The following is a 27,135-nucleotide window of genomic DNA, read 5'->3' as shown; positions in this document are numbered from 1 at the left end:
GCAACAGACTCTTCTGCTGGGTGTGACCATTCATCCCTGGAAGGCCATGATCAGGCATCCACGGCAGAGGAAAGCCAGGGAAATGCCAGGGAAGAGCAAATGGTGACAAAGGCAAAGACAGAGACTTATTCTTTTTTGGTACTAACTGCATAGATAGGAGATTTTAAAAGCACTATATTGTAGGTCCACAAAATCTGAGACAAGAAGCCATTGACCAAAAAGATGAGAAAGAAGAAAATATTCAGTTTAGCAAGTTGGGCAGAGCTCAGCCACCATGTACACAAACAGCTGCCCAGGAGCTCTTTCTCAGAAGGACCCCGTCCACCTGTGGGCCCTGGAGCCGATCCCTGATGACATGAAAGTGTCCCCCTGTCTGTCACTGAGAGGCAGTTAACACACCAGGCAACCCAGACAAATATGATGGAGGGCAGCAAGGGTGTGCCGGGGCGGGGAGTACCCTGCATGCAGACCCTCAAGTCTGCATCAGAGATCGGGCAGCGTGGGTGCCCTGACAGGCTGCCAAAAGGCGAGGGCGCCTTGCAAAGGGTGTGGGAGAAGGTTGCCCAGAGCTTCCCTTAGCCCTTCAAACCAACCAGCCGCTTCTAGCCGGACATGGCACCCGTCCACATCAAGGCAGCTGATCGGTGATTAGGATCATCAGGTTTCTCAACATTGTAAGTGGAGCTGCCTCCATGGGATTCTAGAAATCACTTTTTCTGGAAGATATTCAGAGTTGTGGGTGTCTGGGCAGACAGCTCAAGATTGTGCTGTTTCTGAATAAAATTCCTACGAAGAAACTAGGATATCAGAGCTGGCAAAACAGCCGAGAGCCCTACAAACCTTCAGGCGCCACAATGTACCACAGCCTGGCTGCCCGACGCCAACAGTCCTAAAGGACACAGACCCCGTGACACTGCTTGGAAGTGGGATAGTCTTCACAGGTGAACTGCAGGCCTGCAAGGCCCTCGTGAGTCCAAAGCAAGCTAAAGCATACACGGAAATAAAATGCCCTACCATCGTCCAAAATAAAGGCTGTGTCCTAAACCATGATAACCACATGTTGTTTTTAGCAGAAAAAGTTCTGTCTCTTCTCCCATCTCTCTTTCTTTCTCATTTATCCTATTTCTACTGAGGCAAAATCATACCTAAAATTGTTTTAGGCCACTCTGGGTCAGATCAGTAATATATCAGTTTGAGTGTGACACCTTCAAATTTGCAACGTGCTTCTTTCAGGCTGCTTAATTATTCATGTGGACCTGGGCAATCCATAGTTCATCAGCATGAAGACCAAATAATGGTGGCTTGACAGTTTCTAGTTGCAGCTGGGCTGGCATCCTGGGGCATGAGGTCCTAAATCGCCACTGCCCAAGACCACAGGGCCCTGATGCAGGTTGTATTCCAGCAGGACACTCCCCTGCCTGGACTCCACACCTGCCCCTTCCCCAGATGTCACGTTCCGCCACCACAGAGGAGCCGCCGGTCGGCCTTACCTGCCCAGCAAAGAGCCCGCAGACACCAATGATGCACAGGATGTTGAATACGGCTGAGCCCACGATGGTCCCAACTCCCACGTCGCCCTTGGTGATGAAGACCCCTGAAACACAGACCGGATGTCAGCCTGGCTGTTGTGGCCCAGCTGCATTCCAAGGTGGGCAGGCGGGATGGGGAGGGACCTTTTATAAATGTTAGACTGTTCTCAGGATCTACAGGACACGACTGAGGGCTGGAGGGAGCCCACCAATCCACAGAGGGGAGACTGTCCCACGGGAGCATCTGCACTGGTCCGGGACAAGTTCACACACAGTAGAAGCATCACTTAAATGAAACAACAACAGAGGGGGAAGCGGAAGCTCTGTTTGCTGAGGCCTCTGGATTCCCATTTCCTGTGAGTAGCAGACAGCTCCATCTGTCCCCGCCCTTTTCCTTCAGACAGCGAAGGGCTGAGATGTCCCCCAGGCCATCACCTACCTATGACCGATGTGAACAGCTCTGGGGCTGAACTGCCCGCCGCCATGAACGTGGCCCCAGCCACATCTTCACTGAGGTGCAGGCGCTACAGAGGAGAAGACAGAGCACAGGTGAGTTGGGACTCCATCTGGGAACAGAGGTGACCATGACTCCCAGGTCCTAATCCCTGAGAAGGGAAGGCTGGGGCTTCAGTGAGAGGAGGACTGATGGGGCCTGGGGCTCAGTCCCCCTCACCCTCCTCTTCCTCCTCCTCCTCCCAGAGCTTGACCACTTGTGCAGGACCCCAGCTAGGCCAAAGATCCCCTCACTGTCCTCCTCATGGGGCAAGGTTAGGGAGGGGACTGCATGTCTTCACAAGCTAAAGGCTCTTGGGAAAATCTGCCAGTCCCCAACCTAAATGCACCCGGGGGCCATGCAGATGGCAGGGAGGATTGGAGCAGCCGTGCGAGGCCACAGTGGGCTTCACCTCCTTCTGCAGGTGGCTCTGTTCTGCTCCCTCAGTACTGCCAGCTGCTCTGATTTTAAGAGGTGCCAATGATCCAGATTTTTATGCAAAACATCTTGATTTTTGCAATACTATGCTGATCTTGGGCTAAACAAGGCTCATGATGACCAGTTGTGAGCCTTCTTTCTAGGAGGCTGTGGAGGCATTTTGGGGTATGTGCATGGGGGTCCACCTCCTGAAACCCACTCCTCAGCCTTGGAGCAGTCTGGAAACCCTGGGGTGGGAGAGTGGGAGCAGGGGCTTGAGACTTAGCAGAAAGCGATGAGCCATCAGCCTTGCCAAGGTGGTCTACACGATGACCTCCCCAGGTCACCCTGTTTGTGAAACCAGAAGGTGATTTGCAAAAGGACAAGACCAATAGACGTCAAGAGGCTGGTTAGCAGGTTTAGCTTTTATGCATTCAGTTGTGACCTGGAAAGCATGCTGCTGGCTGTCAGGAAATAGTCAATTCCCTCCTAGCATTCCAGGTAGGAGATGCCAGGCTTGGGTGACAACGTCCCCTTCTCAGTGGCACCAGCGGCTGCACTTCCTCGCTCAGCCATCGAGGGGCAGCCTGGCCCCGGTGTGGGCCACTGGCTCCGCAGACCAGGCAGCAGTGGGCTGCAGCTGGAGCCTGAGTTGAGGATTTTGACCTGGGACCCTGTGTCCCTTCGCTGTTGACTGGACAGCTAAGCTTCCCACGGGGAGCCGGGGAGCCCTACCATGGCGGTGCTGATCCCTCAAGGTCGGAAGGTGTGGCTGGGGGGTGCCTGGGTAGTCCAGTCTCAGGGGCGCGGGTCTATGAGGAAGGCAGCCTGAGACAGAGCTCACGACGCCACCTGTGGTTTGCAAGACTCACAGGGGGGTACAAGCCACTCGGGGCTGTGGCTCTCTCCAGCTGGGCTCCCTGACAGGGAGTTGTAGAGCCCAAACCATGGGCTCCCGTCCCCTTCCTCCCTCTGCTCCATCCAGTCAGTTTCTTTCTTCCTCCATATTTCCTTACACCCCTCTTCATCCCTAATTCACTTCAGCCTGGCAACATCTCCCAGGACTCTTAGAATCACCAGCGAGGCAGTCTTCTTGGCTTTAGATTCCATCTATCTGCCATGACAGAGCCCTCCAAAGCCCTCCCCAGCTCCCTTGTGAGCACTGAGTGATTTCTGATGCCCCAGCCTGGCATTCAAGGCTGCCGAGTGCTGCCACAAGCCCCCAGGCTCCCCCTCTTGGTTCTACGGCTCAGACTGTCTCTGACCAAATACCCTTCCTCGAAATACTTTGCCACTGACTCCTTCTCTCCCAGGGCTGCTGCAGTCCTGCCCCCTGTGCAAGCCCTTTTCTGACCCCCTAATCAACCTCTCCTTCCTCCCTTCTCTCTGCACTTCTGCGCTTTCCAATTCCTGGCTGCTTTCGCCGGCCCACGCTGCATATCGTTCTGGAGGTGCTGTGTGGCCTACCGGCCCTCAGCTGGCAAGGGACAGGCTGTGTGTGCCCAAGTGTCCTCCCCAGACGCTGGCACCGAGCTTGGCCCAGGCATAGCTCAGGTTGTTGCTACAGTAAGTGGGGTCGCTGCATCCCCTACACATCATCCTGTCCCCCCGCCCCAGCCACATCTGTCTGCCCTGGCTCACAGGATTTCTCAAAACTCTGACACCTTCTCTGCATGTCCTGTGATGAAACGTCCTGGCTGTTGAAACCTTAGGAACTGTCCTCTCACACAGGGAGAAACCAAGGTCCAGGCAGGAGAAGAGGGTGACCTGGAGCAGGAGCTTTCGACCCTGGCCTTGGGCTTGCTGGGTCATTTATCCTCTTCTCTCTCCCGTTTTCTTTTCTTTGCTGTTCCCTACCTCCCCATTGTTTTTCTCTGCTTTCAACTTTAAAGTATTTGAGACTGAGGAGAATCTGGCCCCCGCCAGCCCCTGAGCTATGATTTGTTGAATGGTGTAGATTTCTCTCCCAACTCATCTTTCGCAAAAGCTGAACACAACATCCTTCTGAGTTTCTCTGCCCCCTTCCTGCTTTATTCTACGAGCAACCATTAAATATACAATATCAAGTCACTAGAAGGTGATTAGGGAAAGCAAAGGCAGGACAGAGTCCTGGGCAGAGAAGCCCTCCAGGCCACTGCGGGCCGAGCAGCACCGTGATCCTCTAATCTTGTAAGAAAGGGACTCCAGGGAGAATTGATCCCACGTCTCTTAGAAGACGTAAACATGTTGGATCTCTAAATACGTGTAAACTCTGGCCTCGGCCCACCCACCAATCACAGACATAACATTTCCTCAGCGATTAAAGTTGTTTAAAGGCCGTGGAGCCACGCTATCTTTACAGGAGACAGGCACGGGGCACCCTCTCTTGTTATATAGATCCTAAGACCAGACTCTGGGTGGAGCAGGGAGAGCTCAGGATAAGGTGGTGTCCACCCCTTGCTTATGGCCATGGGTCCTGGAGGGGCAGCCAGTTTTAACAAAACCATGGCCTGCTCCAAGCTTGTGTCTGCATGGTAGAGCAGTGACAAGTGTGAAGGCTTGGAGCTCAGGCCCACTTGTGTTTAAATCATGACTCTCCCCCAACTCCCTGTGTGACCTGGGGCAAGTTGCTCAACTTATCTGAGCCCTGGTTTCCTTGTTTGTAAAGAGGGGATAATAGTCACCTGGCAGAGTTCATAAGATGATTAAAGAGATGAATGGACGTACTCTAACCACACTCATTTAGCAACTAAACTGGTTTCTGGCACATCAGGGACCCAGTAAAAATAACACTTACCCATCGCCCTGCCATTAAACATTTTCTTTCCTTTTCCTCCTCTTTTAAACTTTTCGTTAAAAAACTCAATGCCAGCCCTCTTTTCCTGCCATCTTCTGGCTTTCTGACTGCTTCTTCCTACAAAGGGATGTATACTCTCCGGTTCTACGGTTTCTTCAAAAAAGTAGAACAATGCGCACAACCGGAAGGAGGGACATATTTGAAACACGGACTTGGGGGGGGGACCAAGGGCAACATACGTAACCTAAACATCTGTACCCCCATAATATGCTGAAATAAAAGTAAAAGAAAAAAAAAGTAGAACACATGATGACAATTGTTTTTACATTTCTAGAACATAATAATTTTGCTATTCAAAACAAATAAAGTTCTATGGGAAAGAGAGAGTCATTTTGCTTTGCATGAAGAATAAACCACCAGGCCAGGCGTGGTGGCTCACGCCTGTAATCCTAGCACTCTGGGAGGCCGAGGAGGGCGGATCGTTTGAGCTTAGGAGTTCGAGATCAGCCTGAGCAAGAGTGAGACCCCCATCTCTACTAAAAATAGAAATAAATTAGCTGGACAACTGAAAATATATATATAAAAAAATTAGCCGGGCATGGTGGCGCATGCCTGTAGTCCCAGCTACTCGGGAGACTGGGGCAGGAGGATCGCTTGAGCCCACGAGTCTGAGGTTGCTGTGAGCTAGGCTGACGCCACGGCACTCACTCTAGCCTGGGCAACAGAGCGAGACTCTGTCTCAAAAAAAAAAAAAAAAAAGAATAAACCACCAAATGTGGTATTTTAGAGATCGCAAATGACCCCAACACCAGGTGCTGAACACTTCCCCTTCTATAACACGAGGTGACCTGCTCCCAGGATGAATCCCTTTGACAAAGGGCTTCCACATCCGCCCACTGCGCATCTCGGGTGCCACCTCACTTTCCTTATCCTATGCCACTGCATAAAAGAACCCACTCCTGTGGCCCCTCTAGGGTTACTGTGGAATGATTCTTATTTATTTATTTATTTTCAAGTACCAAACACTAAGGAACTTCCAGGATGTAGAAGAAACTGCTTAAGTTTGAGGTTCTCAAAGTCTGCAGTTTCCGGACCAAACAGCAGCCTCAGCATCACCTGTGAGCTTATTAGAAATGCAGGTTCTTGCCCTGCCCCATGCCCCGACCGTCCCCAAGACCTGCTGGATCAGATGCTGGGGGAGGGAGAAGGAAAGGGGAGGCCGCGAGGTGTGGGAGCTACCGGCATAAAGAAACTCGGGCTTCAGATGGGAGATGTGTCTGGGAGAGGCATCTTCTGAAAACTAAGATTCTGAATTAAAGCGATAAATAAATAAAACGGAAAGCTTTCAGATAAAGGAAACTACATTTCAAGACAGACAAAGAGATGAAAGAGGTAAGAGAATGAAAGAGTTCTAGATCTGCTGAAATATCTTTTGATGAAAGGGATTTAACTTGCTGTTCAGCCGGGCGTTCGTTCACTGTGATGATTTCCGACAGAGACGCTTTCCTGATCTCTGTGGCCAGTCCTTTCATCTCAGTGCCTTTTGTGCCTCCGCTTGGCGCATTTCTGTACATACACAGAGACAGGAAGCGCGGCGGAGGTGTGTGGCGGGGGTTCCTTGTGCTGCGAGGATCCCATAACTCGCCAAATATGGAGGCAGAAGGAAACGGAAGAGAGAGGGAGGAAGGAAGAGCAGGATTCAAAAGAGGAAAAGAAAACAAGGAAGTGGAACACAAATTGCACCTTCAGTTATGGCCCAGTGGAGCAGGAGAAACCGGTCGTGTGGGTTCGAGTCCGACTAGCGATCGGCAACATGAAATGCCAAGCAGATTGATGGAATTTCTGCGCTGATACTGTCCGTGGCTCTCAGGCGTGCTGATGCCTCGTGCCCCCACCCCGCCTGGCCTGGACTCCCCAGACCTCAAGGAGAAGGCTGGAACTGTCTAGGGTGTAGGTCCGGGTCACATACACTGAGAACACGAGGCACGTACCTCACAGATCTTTTCCAAGGAGGGGACGAAGAAGTCATCACACACAATGGCCAGTGCGTAGAACATGTACATGGCCTGTAAGACAGAAGAGGAAAAAGAAAGTTAAAGTTAGAGTGAGGCAGAGCCATGAGGGTGAGGATCTGGCCACTTTCCACTTCAATAACGTCCTCTGTCATCGTGAATTCAACATCTTGCTCAGAGTAAGCACAAAGTCTTTGCAGGGCCTAAAAGACCCCACGTGACCTGGCCCCAGCTTCCTCTCTGACCTCATTGCCTGCCACTCTCCTTTTGTTCACATCCCTTTTCCCCAAACATGCCACGGATGCCTGCCTCAGGGCCTTCACAATTGCTATTCCCTCTGCCCAGAACACTCTTCCCCCAGATATCCCAATGGCTCACTCCATTAATCATGTGGCACCAGGGCCCACCCCGACTCTAAACATCGTAACATACAGTAAGCACTGTTGAGGCCAGTTTGGTTTGGAGTTTCCCCATTACTTGCCGCCCAAAGCATGTAGTGGGTGTGGATGCAGTTCCAGCACCCTCAGCAGTGACATCTCTCTCGTTTACTGACCTCCCAGCATCTTTTCCTTTTGAGGATTGCTCCACAGGATGGGGAGTCACACACTTCCTTGTCCTCATGACCTAAGTGCAGGCACATGACCCAGGCTGGCCACCAGAACACCCATTCCCTGCCACACAGTAGGGAGTGGGCAAAAGGTCTATAAGGGGCCAAGAGGGATTAATAGAGAAGCTGGGGGAGAGATCCCCTCTCCTTATGAGATATAAACATGCCCGATGTCTGGAGCTGCTAGAGGCAGCTGTCATGTAGAAAGAGCTTGCCTGAGAATGCTGCTCACATAGTAAGAAGTCAAACCAAGAGATGGGACAGGTACACCCGCGCACATGTGCATGCACACACACGCGAACACACAACACACAGGTGCCCAGTGACATGAGGCCATCCCAGGCCCCAGCTCAGTCTGAAACCAAAGTGGACTTTCCAATTGATGAACCAATAATGCACCTTCTACACTCAAGCTGATTTGAGTTGAGTTTCTGTCACTCACACCTGTCCTTCATGAAGCCTTCTGTAGCACCCAAGCATGAAATGATCTCTCTCGCCTTTGACTCTTGACAGTGGCACTAATGCAGTCCCTGTGCCCCGCTTTGTATGAGCTTGTTTTCTTTCCATGTGTATGTGTTTGGTCTCTTTGATAAGACTGTAAGATTCAAAAGTGCACCTTAACACTTGATTCTGTGGAAACATCAGACAATGCACAAAGGACTTATGCACCAGTGGTATTCACTCCAAAACTACCGAATATAAGTTACCAAAACCTAACAAAATATACCATAGGGCATGAGTTATATAAACTACCATTCATAATTCAGTGAAATACTGTTAAAAGGGATTATGTAAATCCATATTGAATGACAAGGAAAGGCACTCACAATAGATTGCTAAAGGAAAAATGTTGTAAAACAGAATGTACAATTTCGTTTCTGTTAAAGTATTCACATATGTGTGTGTATATGCACACAAATATATTTGCACATAATAAGGCCACCAATCAAAATAATGGCTACATTTCTCCCTTAGTCGGTGTGACTCTGTCTGTATTTTATAATCCCTATCCATATTTTCTATTTTTTTCCACCCTGAATTCATATTTCTTGTGGGAATTTTGCAGGAGGTATGAGATTTTAGAGGTAAGAACTCTGTTTTATACTTTTCTAATCTCCGAGGAGCTTGAGATGTCTGGCATGGAGAGAAATCTCAAAGATAACTTTTTATTGATTGATCTATTCATCATCTGCACAAAATTACTTGCCTATGGGTTTTTTTTGAAACTGTCAATTAAAAATAATTAATGCTACATTTTATAGCCTTGTGGATAAGTCAGAAAATACATTTCCAAATTGTATTGGACTCAAACCCTCTTTTGCCATTTGACTTGGCTGATCCAATGATACGTGAGTTTTAACATTACCTTTGAAAGGATACTCAAATGCAGTAACTGAAATAAACAATTTCATATTCGTGGATTAATCAAGATCTTAATAAGCTGTCCATAGTTGACATATCCAACTCACTGAGACTGCCAACGCCACTTAGAAGTCCATAAAGCATCTCACCAAGAATACATTCCAATATTAAGTATTGATCCTGTTTTGAGGCAAGAAGCTCCATCTAACACACTGTGATATCAACGCTTGGATTGGGATGAGAAATGAATAGGTCTGCCAAGTGCTCAATGCTTGTGCGGGTGATGGCTATTGAAAGCCATGTTAGTTCTTGTGAGCTTGGCAGCATGGGGGGTGCCCACTGTTAATCAGACACCCATGACAAAGCACCGCTGGGCACCCAGAGAAGCCGGCGAGGCAATGAGGCTCCTCGCTGGCCATAGGGCACCTCCTCGCATCTGAGGGTAGGTGTGACACTTGGGTTACAAAAAACTCCGCTTTAATTCTCTTCTAAGTTACCCACTGAAAAACAGGTTCCCACTGCACAGGCAAACAGAACACAGGAACAACACAGAGGTACGAAGTCAAACTGTAAGATGATGCAGAAAACCTACTAGAAGTGTCATATTGCTGGTACTATCAATACAACTGGCACAAACAGTTTAAAGAGTAAGGCAGTTTTAGATGAATTTGACCATTCCTATATTTCCAAAGGATATAATGATATCATTGATGATAATGATGATAATAATATTCACCACTGTTTGTGGGGCCTAAAATTCTAGGCACACTCCAGGTACTTTACAAGGACGATCTCACTTAATTCCTCCAACTCCTGTGTCAGGCAGGAAGTCACTGGTCCCCTTTCCCAGATGACTCAATGTAGTAACTTGCCAAGGACGTGTGGCTAGCAAATGGCAGGATACTCCTCAAGCTTTCCACAGAGCCCAGCTGTCTCCCCACACAGAGGTCACTTCTGGTTTGCCACCTCATCGCCACCTCTTCCGATTTTCAGCTCACCTACTAGTAAGCTGTCTTCTCCAACCACACAGAGGGAAGGACATTTTTAGAATCCCAGCCATTCACTTTTTGGGGCTGCCTGTTAGAGCCATTGATGTTCTTTATTAATATTATTACTTTTACAAGGTGCACTACAAAACAGGAGACAGATCTGAGCTCTCAAAAATGCACGAGCTGGCCCAACACTCTGGAACGGCCCAAATGTGCTGTAACACACCCTGGAATCCAAGCCCAAGGCCTGGCAACAGAACTAGCACAAGTAAATGTGGGCTACATTCTAGAAACCTAAGTGAAGGCTGTCTAGAGAAGGAAGGGGAGTCTTTTAGTGCTTCAACCCAAGTCTCATGACCACAGGGGCTTCTCTTCTCTGAGAACTTATCCGAGCCTTCAGTGCGGGCATCAGTACTTCGGCAGTGATTGTGTGCAGCCTGGAGCATGAGCCATGCCTTAGGTTCATGGATCCAGCCTCCCTTCTCTTGAGGGCAGCAGCTGTGTCCTTCCCATATTCATATCCACCCTGTCCAAGAGTGGGTTCCATTTATACAAAGGCTCAAGCTAGCCCAGGGGAGGAAAGAGACAGGTGGAGAAGAGCTGAGTCAACTTGGTTGTCCTGGCCGTGGTGTCAGAGGTCAGCCGGCAAGCAGCTAACCCCCAGATGTAGCGTGAGCCCAGCTGAGAATGGCCAAGCCCAGCCCAAGTTTACCAGTTCAGCTGAACCCCAAAGACCCCGGAGCCAAGCAGCTGTTTATTGTCGAACATCACCGGGGTCGTGAGGCCCTTTGTTACACAGCGTTATTGTGGCAGGGCACTGATTGTGTCCTTTGATGCACAGGTAACAGATATTGCCATGATAATAAAAAGAGCCACAGTGGAAACAACAATAATGAGTAACTTCCAAGAAAGCAGACTTGAAAAATTCCTAAGAGACAAGATGACAAAGTAGACCTTTCAGGGGTAGCCAGGACCACCTTCTCTCCTTCCAGCTGAAATAATATTTATATGTTTAAAGTATACACTATTCAGAGGCCACTCAAAAAATGATCCTATTCTGAGGCAGGCATGCCTTAGGATTTGAAGTTATTTATTTATTAATTCAGCAATAATGTGTGTAGCGCCAACTTGAAGCCAGATGCACTGCTTGCTGGGAAAGGTCTAAGACACAATAAGTCGCTGTCCTTGGACAAAGAAGAATGACCTGAGGTTCAGTTAGGAGTACCCAAGAGAAGTGGCTCATGTTAACTCAGTGTGAAGATCCTAGGATAGAGTTCTGTATGTGGCAGACACTGTTGATGGCGTATCCATTAGCTATTAACCCTTTTATCTTGCAAACACAACTCCAATGTTGTTCTGAGTAAAATATACTCAACTTTTCTAGTTTCTCTGGAACTAGTCACGGCCATATGACATAGTTTTGGCCAATGAGAATAAAGCACAGATTCAACTAAAGTCACCCTTTCTTCTCGCCTCCAACTTGTATGTAATGTCTGGAATGGCAGCAGCCATTATATGACTATGAGACAACACACATGAGAATACACGCCAACATGGTAAGGGTGGCAAAGCCCTGAGCACACCATTAACCATCTGAACTAATGCCCCAAACCATCTCCTCTGTCCTTATTAGGTGAGGAAAGGAAATCCCTATTTATTTCAGTAACCATTAGTCAGGGCTTCTGTACTTATAGCCATGTGTCTATCTAACCGATACGGGGCACAGAAGATATTCTACTGAGCAGTAGTGAAAGAGGCCAGCAAAGGTTAGAGGAAGTGGCTACTAACTCAGGATTTTGAAAGATAAATACTATCTCATCAGGCAATTTTGAAGTTTGGTTGGGACTAATAAAACCAAAGAACAGTGGTTAAACTGAAAAATACCTAAGATAACAGGAAGTCATCGTGGCCCGTGACTTAATGGAGGTGAACAGGTGCTAGCTGAGATGTTGATACACGTAAGGGCTTCTGCATTGTGAGGGCAAACGCATTTGAACAGCATGACTTTAATCCCGCTGTTTTATGTGGCATCTACAGTCAGTGGTTTTCACAGACCATTTCTTTTTACTACATCATCTGCCCTTCTGTCTCTGTCTTTAATTTCAATGAAGGTGGTGCTGGAGAAGAAATTCCTAGGGAATATCTACAGAACTCTGGCCTTGGTGGAAATTGTTCTAAATCTCAAATCTCCCAGGGAACATGGTTTGAATAACAGGAATAAAAAACAAAATCTTCCTTTTCCTTCTCCGTCTTATTCATAGTTTCAAGTGATCACGTATGATTAGGCTTGGAATGGAAAAGTTATTTCTTTTGAAATCATTTTCTCCCATTATAGACTCTGTATCTAATGGCTCCGTGAGGACATGATGAAACTGACCACATGTCCACTCTCTGGAGTTCTGCTACCACTATCGATATCATTGTTCTGGACACATTGATGGATTCGAGTCACTAGAGAGCAATGCTTAGCCTCACGGTCCAGACTAGAAATCTGAACAAGAGGATGTTGGGGGGTTGTTGATAAGAAGAATGTAGCAGAGGAATATGGGTGCCCCCTCCCCCACCACATTCTCCATGCCTTATTAACTTGGTGAGCTCCACTGACTTTCAAATGTCAGAGTCTGCCTCGATTTGTTTGAAGACTAGATTTAACCATATAATGCAATCAAGAAATGCTGGGACATTAACACCTCATGGGAGCCCTCAACCAATGACTGATGAGAGTTGGTGTATTGGTACCCCTGCTCCCTTGCCCCCCGGGCACACACCCTCCGTGAAGCATCATTCCAGGGGAAGACGCTTTCTTGGCTTGAGTCCATTAATTCTTTCCCAAGGAAGAGCCTTGCTTGTAGAATCAGGAATGTTAATTCCCCCTACAACTGTAGGGTGTTTCCTTCCTTTTCATGGTATTATCAAGCTGAAGTCTTCATTTGGTTTGCATAAAAACAGGCATAGAAGATTGGGGTTTTTTATCCCTGTTTTGTAGTTGAGGGAAAGAATGACAGTCGAAGGGTGGAGGCGGTGAGCAAGGAGAAGTTGGGGCATCCTTGGTGTTGACAGAAGCTGCTGTCTAGGCCGTGGCCTCCATGGCCACAGGGGCCAGCAGGGTGTGGGAATGGGAAACGTGGATGAAGTTGGGTCCGTGGCTCGCTGGACAGTGGAGGCCCATCTGAGGTGGGCTGCCTGTGCTCTGACCTAGCTGATTGTTGCAAGAGAATATGTGCTCAATGTGGCCAAAGTTTCTAATTTTCCAAGAGAAGCTGTAAATTTCAACTTTTAGATAAAATCTGTGGATTTCAGGTGATGGAAACTAATGTAGCCACTCTGACCTCACCTCCTACTCTTTCCCTTGCTGCTTCTGCACCAGGAACACTGGCCTCCTGGCCGTTGCTTGAATGAGCCTGAGACAGTTTCATTCACTTCTGTATCCCCAGGTCTAGAACAGTGTGTGGCACTGTTTCTGGAATTCGAGTGAATGAATAAATCAATGAAAGACCTCTTTCAGCCCTGGACTCAGCGCTTGATATGGCTTACTTCATGTCACCTTCCCAATAACCCACATACAGTGTTTGGGCTTATAACGTCTCTATTTTACAGATGAGAAAACTGAGATTTAGAGAGAATAAGAAAGACACCCTATATGCAGAGTCAATATTCACACAAATCTAGTGCTGCATGACTCCAGAGTCCCCAATCTTAATCACACCTCCTCCACTCCCTGTGGACTGCAGACATTGAAGACACAGAATTCCCCACCTGTGCGGTAGCCATTTCATTCATTCATTTAAAGGTGACATTTACTGGGAAAGGGCAATTGGCCTTCAGGTGATCTGAACCAATCCAAGGGAAAGGGTCTTGAAATGCCAGGTGAAACCCCCGCCTCAGCTCCATCCTGCAAGAACTCTGCAGTGTGGATGGCACCACAGAATTCATCTCATCTTGAGGCAAAGGAACCAGGTTTTCATACTACTGTACCAATCGGTCATTGACCACTGACCACCACAGAGAATGCAAACTTCCAGATGCTTCCCACAGTCAGTACATACATTCCTGGTGAAGTGGCTCCAGTGGCCTAAGAAGGTTCTTTGAAGGTCACAGGGGTGATCCATTAACAGCAAAGCACATAAAGCTGTTGGACAGACATCTGGATCAGGAAAGAGAATTCATATGGCTCTGACGGAGGACCAACATTCTGCTCAATATGTAAGCAGAGCATTTGATATTAAGGCTACACATAGAGATACTCACTGGGTTCCATGTAAGCACAGAGGAGGGACACCTAACCTAGGTTTCAGAGAGTGTGGGGAAGGGTATGGTAAGATTATCTGGAGGAGTTTATACTTTATCTAAGATGATGAACAGACAGCATCCAAGCAAAGAAGCTGGGAAAGAACTGGCAAGGCAATAGCATGAATAAAAGCATAGTGTCATAAATTAACATGGTTTGTGCTGAAAACTATAAATCATTCACTGCCAGAATGTAGATTGTGAGTGAGGAAATAGAGACAGATGAGGCTGGAGGGAAAGGCAAAGCTCAGTTTGGGGAGAGTCTTGTATTTCATGCTGAGATATTCTGATGCATAACTACAGACTTCCTCTCTTGAAAAGGAATCACTACTGACTCCACTGGATGAACCATATGATGGTGGTGATAATGACTGTGGTTTTGATGGTTGTGATGATGATGATGGTGATGATGGCGATTGTGATGTGATAATTATGGGGACAGTATGATGATGGTGATGATGACAAACATAATGATGGTGATGCTGATGCTGATGGTGATGACAGTGATAATGGTGGAGGTGATGATGGTGATAATTTGATAATGTGATGGTTACGATAATGATGATGATGGCAATTGTGATGTGATGATGATGATAATGATGATGGTGATGGTGATGGTGATGGAGATGATGAGGAGGATGGTAATCGTGACAATGATGGTGATGATGACAAAGATAATGATGGTGATGACAGTGATGATGGTGGATGTGACCATGATGGTGATAATTTGATAACGTGATTGTTATGATAATGATAACGATGGCAATTGTGATGTGATGATGATGGGGACAATGATGATGATGATGGTGATGGAGATGATGAGGAGGATGGTAATGGTGATGATGACGGTGATGATGACAAAGATAATGATGGTGATGATGATGACAGCTAATATTTATTGACTATCAACCATGAGCCTAGAACTGCTTTAAAGCTTAATCCTCTCAACTACACCATGAGGTAAGTACTGTTGTTGTCATCACTTTTTAAACAAGAAACTGAGTAAGAGAGACTATAAGCTCAAGGTCACAGTGCCAGTAAATGGCAGAGACTGAACTTCAACCCTATTTGTATGACTTCAATCCAAGCCATGGCCTGTGGCTCTAATCCTGTTTGCTTTTCTGCAGCAAAAGAGGAGGGCTGCCCTGCAGGCTCAGAATGCTCACTGGCTTGGAGATTTCTCAGGATCTCTATTGATTCCTTAGATGCTTTCTTCCCTTTCTTCCTTTCCCACTTCCCAGTAACGCTTCCTCCCCACTCCCCTCCAAGCCATAGTGGCATACTCTGTGGAAGTTCCGGAAATCCCGGGTCCAGACTGGCTGACAACAGGCCTTGTTCGCCCACACTGGGATCATCCTCTTGAGGCTTGTTTGAGAAATGAGGACAGTGACTTCTACCTGGGATTGTATTTCAGATATTAGAGAATGCAACTTTTCTGGAGGCCTTTGAAATTTCAAAGTTCATGGAACTACCCACGAGATGGTAAAACTCTTCACTTCAGGATTGGTAAGAAACCTGCTTCTTGCTTAAAAGGTTTTATTAGTAACTTGAGCCTTTCTGAGGAACACCACGGCACAGTAGGGATCTTCATGCCAGAGCTGGAGCTAAGCTCACTGTGTGACACTGAGCCTTTGAAAGAATACCAGGCTGGTCGAAGCTATCGAGATATTTGCATTCTTGCTTTTCTTTCCTTTTCTTGTTTTTCTCTCTGCAAACATAATCTTGGGGGCGGGTGGGCACTGCAGATGCCAGATAACATCAAACAGTGGAACTGCTAAGCAATCAAGGGCAAGAAACCAGGACTTCCAAAAACAGAATAGGCCCAAGACACGGGCACCCCAGGCAGGCTCGTAATCTGGCGCCTCTTCAAACCCATGTTCTTTAAATATTTATTCCACGTTTATTCAGTGGAGGAGGGAGGAGAAAATCCATCTTCTATTAATAAAAAAAGTATATAGAAATAAAGCCTCTTACTAATTCATTTCCTCTAGCACAAGCAGAGTCAATATTCTGAAAATTATTCTGCAAAATTTTCTCCCATTTTTCTGTAATCGTTATTGTCTTTCAAATTTTGTACTTTTCTCAAGTAGGCAACTTGTTGTTGGTGAATTCAAAGTTTGAATACTTAATATTTAGATAGTGAGACTCAGTTTATTTAACATTGGTAAATACTATACACTGTTCAATTTTAAAATTTCAGCTGGCTGGGACGATGTGAGCACTTACAAGATTTATGTAATATGTATATTTAGGCTGGCAGTAGCAAAAAGAAAGATGATGATCCTCTTTATTTCAACTTCAGGTAGAGGGGATGGATTTATTTGTTTTCAGTTGTGTAAAGAATTCTGTCATGAGGAATCCGAGTTCGGTGGCGCCGTCTTTCCCGTTTGTGATGAGGATGTTTGAGCGCCCTGGTAGAGCAGCACCCTGAGATGGCCACCCCACCGTCCAGCTCCGCACCCACTTGAAAGCCTCGACAACATTCCCAGGTTGGGACACGCACTTCCCGTGTCCTATGCCAGAACTGACCTAGTGTCACCGGCCGAACTCCTGGAGCTGAAGGTGATTTCCCGTTAGTGGTGATGGGCTACGCTGGGTCAAACCGGGGTCTCTGGCCCAATCTTTCTTGTGATAGGTGTAAATACCTAAGCTGGATGGCTGTGGACAGGGGTCCAGTCTGAGGCTATGTGTAAATGAACAAAGCCCACAGACTTGTGTGGGGTTTAAACTCCAACCTCCGGTTTTATTGCTCAAGATCTAGCACAGCTAACGAAGCCAGACGGAAGCTTCCTATTATAGTACTTCCAACTTCACGCTTCAATGCCAATCCATTAAAATAATTACCAGATGATTACTATGGACTTTTGACTAGGAGGTTCAAAACCTCTTGTCAGATAATTAGCTTAGTTGGGCGCATGGGTTCCCTCTCTCTGGCTGATGTAGGCTGGCTTGAAATTCAGGGGTGTTTCGGGGAAACCTTGGTACCTGGACATCAGTACAAATGATTCCAGCTCTTGGTAGGCCCTTCTGAAAAAATCTGTTCACCTGGGGCGCCCTTAGAGGGCAATCAGGGCTCCAGAGGAAGATGCCATCAAGACTCTTCTACCAAAACCCCTCTGTTGTTGAAAGAACAATGTGAGATGTTCTCATTGCTAATGAGAAGGACTGACTCTTGCTGCAGTTTGTAGATGCTGACACCAATGTTAGGCTGCAAGGCAGAGAGGTAAAATTTAATCATGTTACCTCCCCCAGGGCCCAGAAAAAGCAGGAGGCAGAGTTGCAAAGAAGAATCCAGGAGATCATCTGAAGGCATGCTGGGGTAAAGCACACTGAAGCATGGAGAAATAAATTCCCCCAAGGCTATGAAGGTTATAGCAGGGCTGGAGGACAGTGGTATATTTTAGTTTTTTTAGTTCTCTTCTGCCCCTTACAAAACAGCAATGGAAGAAATTCACTAGCTAGTTACTCCTGCTCTTCCCCACTGTAAGTAAGTCAGCAGTGATGATACCACAGTTAAGAAGTGGGAATCAGAGAGCCTGGGTCTGTATCCCAGCTGCATGACCTGAGGTGAAGTGAATATTTTAAACTCACTAAGGCTTCAGTTTTCTTTGTCTGTAAAGTGGGAGAAATAATAGTACCAACCTCATAAGGTTGTTCTGAAACTAGATAATGCATGCAAAATTCTTAGTACCATATCTGGAATGTTGCAAGCATTCAGTGAGTGCTATTAAATAGATAATATTGTTGCTGGGGGTCATTATTATTTTAATCAATTTGTTCATAAAGTAGGACCAAAGGAGTGGAAAATGGGCTTAGAGAACCATGCACACTCTCTTCTTTACAAAGTCACAAGGAAAGATGAGAAGGCTTATTCCTGTCTTCAGCTGCAGCTGTGGGGCCATTTCCATAAAAGCAGACACACCGGAATGGTTCTCTGAAGAGCTTGATTTCCTTTTCTCCCCTTGTCTCCTAAGAGCTGTTGCCCGTCCAGAGAAACACAACCCAAATTTCACATTCTGACAAACACATGACTTAGGATTCCCCAGTGGTCAACAGGGATGGCCAACTCAATGGTAAAAGCCAACCTGCCCCTGGATCCGATGTTAATTACATCTGAAAAGCAGATGGTATCTAAATCTAGGCCCATCTGTTCCACATCTGTGGGACATTTCTCCAGCGGAGAAGACAGAGCCATAGCCAATTTCTTTTTGCCCCAAGAAGAACTGGACTTTTGAATTTAAGAAAATATCTTCTTATTTGTCATGATAAGATTTTCTCTGATCTACATAACCACAGAAACATTAGGTCAGACATTCGAGCAGGGAAAGGTCAGTAGAAATACCTCTGGAATGTAGGCTGCTACTCGAGCTCAAGATGCTACCATAAGGGAGACAGTCTGGAGATTAGAAAATATTTGAATATGACTTGTCTACTGGTTTGTGAAACAACCCCTTGCCCCCACTCCTGGCCCCATACTTATGTATAATTCCAACTATTAAGTGGCCTGTATTCTATTAATCATATTCACATTACACATATTTTTAAGAACTGACAAAAAAGCAATTACCCCTTCTCTGAAGAAAATAAAATCTACTAATTGAACAGAAGAATGAAAGTCATGGCTCCTGTAGGGAAAGCCAGTATCACTAGGTTCTGGGCAAGTGGGGACTTTGAAACCACCGATATCAGCCAGTAAAGAAAGCATTACTTAATGGGCACTGAAGGTACCTCTTCCCTGTTACATTTTATCAGCAACTTTGCACCAGACAAGGAATCGTGCCTTTGACTGTGGACCTAATGGGAGGTGTTGTCGACCAGTGGTGATCCAGTGTTTAAAGGGCGTGTGGGACGTGGAGCAGATGGAACCCTCGGGCCACTCTGACAATGGACAACCCAAGACACACGGGCAGCCTCCTACCCACGACGGCTTTTATGTCAACTGTGGTTCCCTCATTTTCTGCCTGAGGCCTCCACCAGTGCTACAGAACTTTTCTCAGCCCATGTGCAGAGCAGCCTGAAAGTGCTCAGGTAACAACTCAGGTTATCGACAACAGAGAGAAGACACAGGAGTAGGAGTCAGCAAATCAATAACCAGACTTCTCAGCCCTTATTGGGACAGTTCTGGGTGATGGTCTCTACTGTCCCTCTGTGATTCCTCGATGGGATCGAGTCCCAGCTGTCCACAGTGTTACCAGCTCTTTAATCCCCCTGTGGCTGGCTTCCTTCCTTTCCCTCGCTCATTTCTCTCACTTCCTCACTTCTGATTCCTGGGGATGGCCTCAGATATGCTACCTGCACCTGGCGGGGTGCTGGAGTACGCTTGTATCTCATAAACTGCCACGAGAGCCGATTATTAAAACCTCAGGACTTTTGCAAGTCAGTTGATGTAACTCTGGTAGTTTAAACATTGGTCATGTTGTATTTACACCATGGAAATTTGCAAATGCTACATATCAGGGCATGTATTTATTTCAGGAGAGCCCCTTGTTAAATATTTATAAGCACACTGTTGTCTTCGCCCAAGTCCTTATCTGGAGTTTGTCTTGGGCAGCACCACAACTGAGATTGTGAGTAGCAAGTGCTCCCCTGAAGCCAACAGATGAACACTTATGACTATAAGAAAATCAAAATTTGTCATGATTATTAGAAGCATTTATTCATTAACCAAAGAATTAATGATTCTCAGTGCACTTAACTGGAAGAGAATTTGTTACTAGATTTAGAGTTAAGGGAGTAGGTAGAGAAACTAAAAGGAAAATATGCTAGGAGCCATCACCACTTGAAAGTCATTCTAGAAGAAAATACAGGAGAAAATCTCTATGGCCTTGGTCTATACAATGATTTATTAGATAGAACACACAAAAGGAAAATCTGGGAAATAAAAAATGTTGATAAAATGAGCCACATCAAACAAAACAAAACACAATAAAAAAATTTGCTTTTCAAAAGATGCTGCTAACAAAATGAAAAGGCAAGCCACAGACTGAGAGAAAATAGATGCAAAACATGCATCTTACTAAGTGCTTGCATTCAATATATACAGAACACTTACAACTCAAAAACAAGACAGATCACCCAATTAAAAAAGGGAGAAAATATTTGAGCAGACACTTCATCTAAAAAGATAAATGAATGAACAAGAAGCTCATGAAAACATGTTCAATATCATCAGTTATTAGGAAAATGCAAATAAAAGCCACAATGAGATACCTCCACACACTTCTTAACTAAAGTGAAGAAGACTGACAATATCAAGTGTTCGTGAGAATGGAGCAACTGGAACGTTCATGTAACGCTGGTGGGAAAATAAAATGCTATAGCTATATTAAAAAACAGTTTGGTGGTTTCTTATAAAATTCAACTTACACTTACATACTGCTCCCACGTATTTACCTAAGAGAAATGAAAAATCTATAGACACTATTTTATTAATACATGAATGTTCATGGCAGCTTTATTCATAATAACCCCCAAACTGGAAACAACCCAGATGTCTACCAACTGCTGAATGGACAAATTTTAATACACCTGTACAGAATTCTACTTGGCAATAAAAAAAGAATAAACTCCCTTTTAACACATAACCCATACACATAACTATATGGATGGATTGCAAAAGCATTATACTATGTGAGAAAGGTTAACATGATCAGGAATAAGACATATCAACACCACACACTCCTGATATGATATGCTGAAAATCGCACACCACCACTGTGGTATTCCTGCTGGAAACGTATAACCTCAATCAAATCATGAGAAAATAAGACACAAACCTGAACTGGCCTGGAGTCTTCAAAATTGCGAAGGTCATGAAAAACAAGGAAAGACGAAGGATCTGTCATGGATTGGAGGCTACTAAGGAGACACAACAATTAAATACAATGTAGGATCCTGGGTTGGACCAGAAAAAGAGCCTAGTGGAAAAATTGGTGAAATTTGAACACGGTCCATAGATTAGGTAATAGTATCTACCAATGTACAATGTGATTTTGATAATTGTATATTGATTATGTAAGATGTTAACATTAGAGGAAGCTGGGTGAGGGGTAGATGGGGATCCTCTGTACTGTTTTGCACCTTTTCTGTAAATCTAAAATTATTTCAAAAGAAAAAGTTTCTAAAAACAGTGAATTTTTTGTATGAAATTGTACATTAATAAAGCTGATTTTTAAAAAATTAGTAAACCTGTGTTTCTCAAACTGTGACCCAGAGAGCCTAATGCTTCTTCAAGGGGCTGAAATGAGGACATGGAGGTATGGGAGGCCCCATTTCCCACCCCCATCCTTTACTGTAGGTCACGCTTCAGCCTGTACCATTCCACTCTATTCTCTTGCACATACAAGCACACATACATGCCCACACATACACATACATATGTTATTCTGTTATGACTCTACTAGAAAGGAGGGATATTATTGCTAAGACCTATTTTATACTTTCAATAGGATTATATTTCAAAACATTCCATTTAGATCTAACTTTCAGAAATTTGTCTTTGAGAAAAAGGGAAGTGGGCAGGTGGATTTGGTGAGTCTGAGGTGGTGATGTGTCAATAGACGGACACAGGAGTGAGCTGGCAAACGTTTAGCAACGACACTCTGGGGAAAGCCACTGATTTGCCGATTTTCACAGTGTAAATACTACCATCATGGCTGATTTTAGGCTACCGCTGTGATGTCAAAGTTGGTAAGAGTTGTGCACCACTGACTGTTGTGACCGCTGGACAGATGCGAGGAGTTACCATGGCCAGGGCAAGACTCAGGATACTGTGATAATTGGGAGAGAGAACCTCACAGGTGTTTGGAGGTGGAAAAGTCCTCTTTATCTAGCTGATAAAAGCCATAGAAGAGTCGAGATGTTGCCATGATAGAAGAACAAAGATGACCAGGGCAGAAAACAACAACAGTTTGCCATCAGGAGTGTGTGAACTGCAGACATCTGAACAATCCACCTGAGCCCCACCTGGAAGGCCCTCCAAAGGGCTGGGGCTGTGGACAAGCCCAGAGGGGCTGGGGCATCTTATTGGCAGCACGCGGCACAGGCCCAAGGGGCAGCTAGACCATGGAGAGGACCCTACATCTTAGGCCACCGGGAATGAAGTAAAGACTCTTTTTAAAAAAAAATGGGGTTTGAGAAGTATGGGGAATATCCAGCCCCATTAGCCATCTGCAGGCCCAGTGATTGCTGTTGCTTTCCAGTTAAACTTCTTTTTCCGTAACATTGGGTTTTGAGGTCACTAAAGATGTAGCACAGTTCTTTCTGTGCATTAAGAGAGAGAATACCATCACTTGGAGGAAGAATTACTTGAAGCAAATCACTTGAGAATCTTGGGCGAAGGTGTCCCAACCAAGTGTGACAAACGTGTAGAAGTGAGTTAAATCTTAATTGTTTGCGCTGCCAAGCTGAAACTGCCTTTTGTTTTCTTTCTTTTTTTTAACATATCGGCCACTACACTGACACTTTTACACTCCAGCTAAAAACAATGCCTCCTTCTCAATTGGATATAATTATTGCTGGAAGAAAACCCACACTTACTAAATGACTTAACCTAATGGTGAAATTAATCAGCTGACTCTAAATTCTCTACCAATTTTGATGATAGGGGCGGAAGAGAGGACAATTTAATTAAGACAAACTAATTATTAACACCATGACCAATTTTCCCACTAGACCACTATGCTAGCAAGAAAGGAATTTAATTTTTGGATTTGCCTGATGCCTAAGGCTATGAGAAACATGCAACTTTTGATGCCCATGGTGCTATGGCCTGAATGTGTGTATACCCTCCAAATTCATTTGTTGAAACCTAACTGCCAATGTGAAGGTATTAGGACGCAGGGGCCTTTGGGGGGTGATCAGGTCACAAGAGCAGAGCCCTCATGAATGGGATTAGCACCCTTATCAAAGAGGCCCCAGAGAGATGCCTTGCTCCTTCCACCCTGTGCGGACACAGTGAGAAGGTGCCATCTATGAACCAGAAAGCCCTCACCAGACACCAAATTTTCCAGCACCTCGGTCTTGGAATTCCTAGCCTTCACAACGGTGAGAAGTAAATTTTCGTTGTTTATAAGCCACCAGTCCAGGCTATTTTGTTAATTATAGCAGAGTGAATGGACTAAGACACATGGTATGCATTCACTTGACCTGGGTTATTGAAACAATTGGTGTGGTGTATTTGTCACACAGAGGAGAGGGATTCTTTAAAACTCGGAGCAATTTGAAATCTTCTCTAGTCATTTACAAGGTGACTTTTGGGGTCTTTTCCCCATGCATAAACTAGGGAACTGGTTTTATGATGTCCTGTCTTGCACTAATGGTTCTTTGTTTCATAAATGAGAAACTGAGGCCCATAGAAGACGGACCCGATTTTCCCAGGGAGATGGAGCAAGTCATTGGTGCAATCACAGTAAAGTAGGTCTCCTTAAATCTCCCTAGACCAGTGGTTTTTGTAACACTGCCTGCAGTAATTTGGCAATTATCTATTGTCCAAGGTTAGCCATGCATCAATTTCTTTTTCCCACTGTTAAGTCTAACTAATGGACTAAGGAATGCGGTGCAGCCATTCTTGAAGTATGAATCTAATAGATTGGAACTGGGTGACAGAATTTCTCACTCATCAGCATTCCTCAGTTTCAGTTTCCTTTATTTGAGAAGTGTCAAATCACCACCCGGGGCCTCTGAAATAATCTGCTAGTGCTCCTACCTCTGCGCCTCTCCAGGATCCTGGGACATTCAGTGTTATTTTGTGTCCCTTTGGCAGGGGGCTTATTAATGAGTAGCAAGTTCACAAGTTCTTCTCCTCATGAGTCTCTGAGCTGAACAATATGCAGGGGGCATACCATCTTTTTCAGGGATGCTAAATTCTATTTGGGGGATGCTGTAGGTTGCTGAGATTATGGTTAACTCAAAGTTGGCTTTACAAAATTGCAAAGAATTAGAAAATCACACTTCTTTACCTAATAGGAACAAATGTATCTGCTTAATCCAAGCATATCTGAGAGCGGCTTCTATCTGCCTCTGGAGCCCCTGATGTGCTACTCCGGGTGAGGGAAAGGAAGGGAAGAAAGGAGCTATTTTAGGACCTCCTGTTACACACCACGTTATCCCATTAGAGGCTTTGCATGGTTTCCTATTTAGGTTTGTCAACAACCCCATGCAACAGACATCACTGACAAGCACCATTTTACAGATGAGGAAACTGAGGCTTTCTGAAACTATGAAGCACCCAGCAACCTATAGCCAGGAAGTAAACTGCAAGCCCAATGCGATTTCTACTCTCACAATATTCTCTCTTCTCTGCCTTTCCTCTCATCCTCGCCCTACATATTGCTAGAAGCATTTCTGGAACTAGGCCATCAAAGAGATTTATAATGTGAACTACACATGCAATTTAAAATTTTCTACTTTTGAAGTAAAATTTTTAGTTCAGAAAAAAGTAAAAGTAAAAAAAAATAAAGTTAATTTTTAATAATGTTTTATTTAATGGAATATATCCAAATATCATTTCAATATGTAACCCACATAAAAATATTAATGTGACATTTTGCCTTCTTCTTTTCCCTCCTAAGTGTCTGCAATCTGGTGTGTTCTACATGCGCAGCACTTCTTGGCATGGACTGGCCACCTTCACATGTTCCGGAGCCACCCATGGCTGGTGGCCACTCTACTCCAGTTTCCCATATCTGGGAAATTTCTTCTCAGATTGCACTATTGTCATTGGATTCATTTCTCTTATTTTGCATTCAATGCTTTAGAATCACTTTATTCCTTTTCTAATCATTTTTCTCCTTTACCCAAACCCTGCCCACTGCCCTCAATTCTTAGATTGTCCACTCAGTTGGCATTTAAGTCTCTACGACTTCATCCAAATGATACACAGACTGGTCTGGCTCTTCGAATGCTCTTTCCTTTTTGCAACCAAATATTTTATATTTCCCATGGTGTGCATTTCTGGGAACATTTCAAGGCAGATCTGTGCGCTTCAATGCATACACTCTCACCCTCGGTCTTGGGTGTCACCTTCAACACCGTCATTCACAAGGCTCGAGGTCACCATTCCACAGCCAGCTGATGAGGACAGCATTGGTGCCAGTAAAAGGTTTGTCGGCATTAGTTTAAAACACCTCGCCAGTCATTCTGTTATCAATTATTTACTGAGTACCACACCATCAAAGACACATTCTGAGGGAGAAGTAAGGATTATCCCAATCTGGATTCTGGCCTTCCAGCCTCTGGAAGTTTACATAGTCATGTTATAGGGAGGCTGTTCTATCCACTGATGCTCAAAATTTCATATTTTCTGAGTTGAGTGTAGCCTGCTCACCTTGAAAATCACCTTACTTCCTTGTTATGCAGTGAGTCACTTTATAGTAACTGTGATCTGCATACCATTTCCCCATGGCTTTTAACTATCCTGTCAATACCAGGTATCACCTTCATTTATCACACACACAAACACACACACACACATGTGCACAGGTGCACACAGACAGAGGTACACAGCAGAGGTGCACACATGGGTGCACACACATGCCCATAGAGATGCACACGCAGGCACACAGGCTGTCTTGCTTCCTGTAAGCTCCTGTGATTTGCCAGAATAACTCTAGATACAACAGAAAGAAACAAAAAAAGAAGGAAGGAAGGAAGCAAGGAAGGAAGGAAGGAAAGAGGGAAGAAAGGAAGGAAATAAAGAGGGAAGGAATGAAGCAAGGAAGGGAGGAAGGAAGGAGGAAGGAAGGAAGGAGGAAGGAAGGAAGGAAAGAGGGAAGGAAGGAAGGAGGGAAGGAAGGAAGGAAGGAGGAAAGGAAAGAGGGAAGGAAGGAAGGAGGGAAAGAAAGAGGGAAGGAAAGAATGAGGGAAGGAAGGGAGGGAGGAAGGAAAGAAGGAAGGAAGGAGGAAGGAAGGAAAGAGGGAAGGAAGGAAGGAGAGAAGGAAGGAAGGAAGGAGGAAAGGAAAGAGGGAAGGAAGGAAGGAGGGAAAGAAAGAGGGAAGGAAAGAATGAGGGAAGGAAGGGAGGGAGGGAGGAAGGAAAGAAGGAAGGGAAGGAGGTAGGGAGGAGGGAGGGAGGAAGGAAAGAAGGAAGGAATGAAGGAAGGGAGGGAGGGAGAGAGGAAGGAAGGAAGGAAAAGGTGAGCCCGTCTGGAGCCTTTGCAAAGCCTTGAGAATAAACCCCTTGCCATTTTCCCATCACACTGCACAGGACAAATCCCCGCTGGCCATGATCTAAGGGCCTCGCCCTGCCCTTCGCTCTGATGAAGCCAGGTGACACAGGTGTAGGCTCTCACCTACTCCTGCCCATTCCTCTCCTCAGGCTCCAGGGAGTCAGGAGAGGGAGCCTGTGTCAGTGAGATTATAGGTCAGGGAGAGTGGAGGCAGCTGAGAGAATCCAAATAGGGAGTGTCAATAGGGGACAGAAAGAAGAAAAAAACACCTTTTGAAATGTTTAAACTCCAAGTAAAAAGTGCATGGAATCAGCTGAAATCACATGCTGTTCCATGCGAAATCGGATTCAGCCTCCTTGCTGGAGGCCAGAGATCCTGAAGGAATGGCTTCTTTGTCAACAAAACAAGGGCAAGAAATGCCATGGGGGGAGGGGGATGGGAATAATAGGAATATCCATCTGTCTATTTTTCTGAACGTCAACAAAAATGGCCACGG

General features: G+C 45.5%; 1 protein-coding gene across 1 annotated transcript in view; it reads right to left on the bottom strand.

Annotated features, from left to right (window-relative positions):
* SLC24A3 (solute carrier family 24 (sodium/potassium/calcium exchanger), member 3) overlaps window positions 1-27,135 on the bottom strand; it is a 461,500-nt gene that overhangs the window by 124,325 nt on the left and 310,040 nt on the right. The window contains exons 4-6 of the mRNA XM_012657205.1: window positions 7,207-7,281; window positions 1,969-2,053; window positions 1,491-1,594 (exon numbers count right to left, since the gene is read on the bottom strand). Of these exons, the coding sequence (XP_012512659.1) occupies window positions 1,491-1,594; window positions 1,969-2,053; window positions 7,207-7,281 (264 nt within the window). The remainder of the gene's footprint in view (window positions 1-1,490; window positions 1,595-1,968; window positions 2,054-7,206; window positions 7,282-27,135) is intronic.

Source organism: Propithecus coquereli, unplaced genomic scaffold (assembly GCF_000956105.1).
Source record: "Propithecus coquereli isolate 6110/MARCELLA unplaced genomic scaffold, Pcoq_1.0 Scaffold533, whole genome shotgun sequence".
In the NCBI taxonomy this organism is placed as follows: domain Eukaryota; kingdom Metazoa; phylum Chordata; class Mammalia; order Primates; family Indriidae; genus Propithecus; species Propithecus coquereli.
The sequence above is the reverse complement of the archived record's forward strand: the minus strand, read 5'-3'. Positions and strand labels throughout refer to the sequence as shown.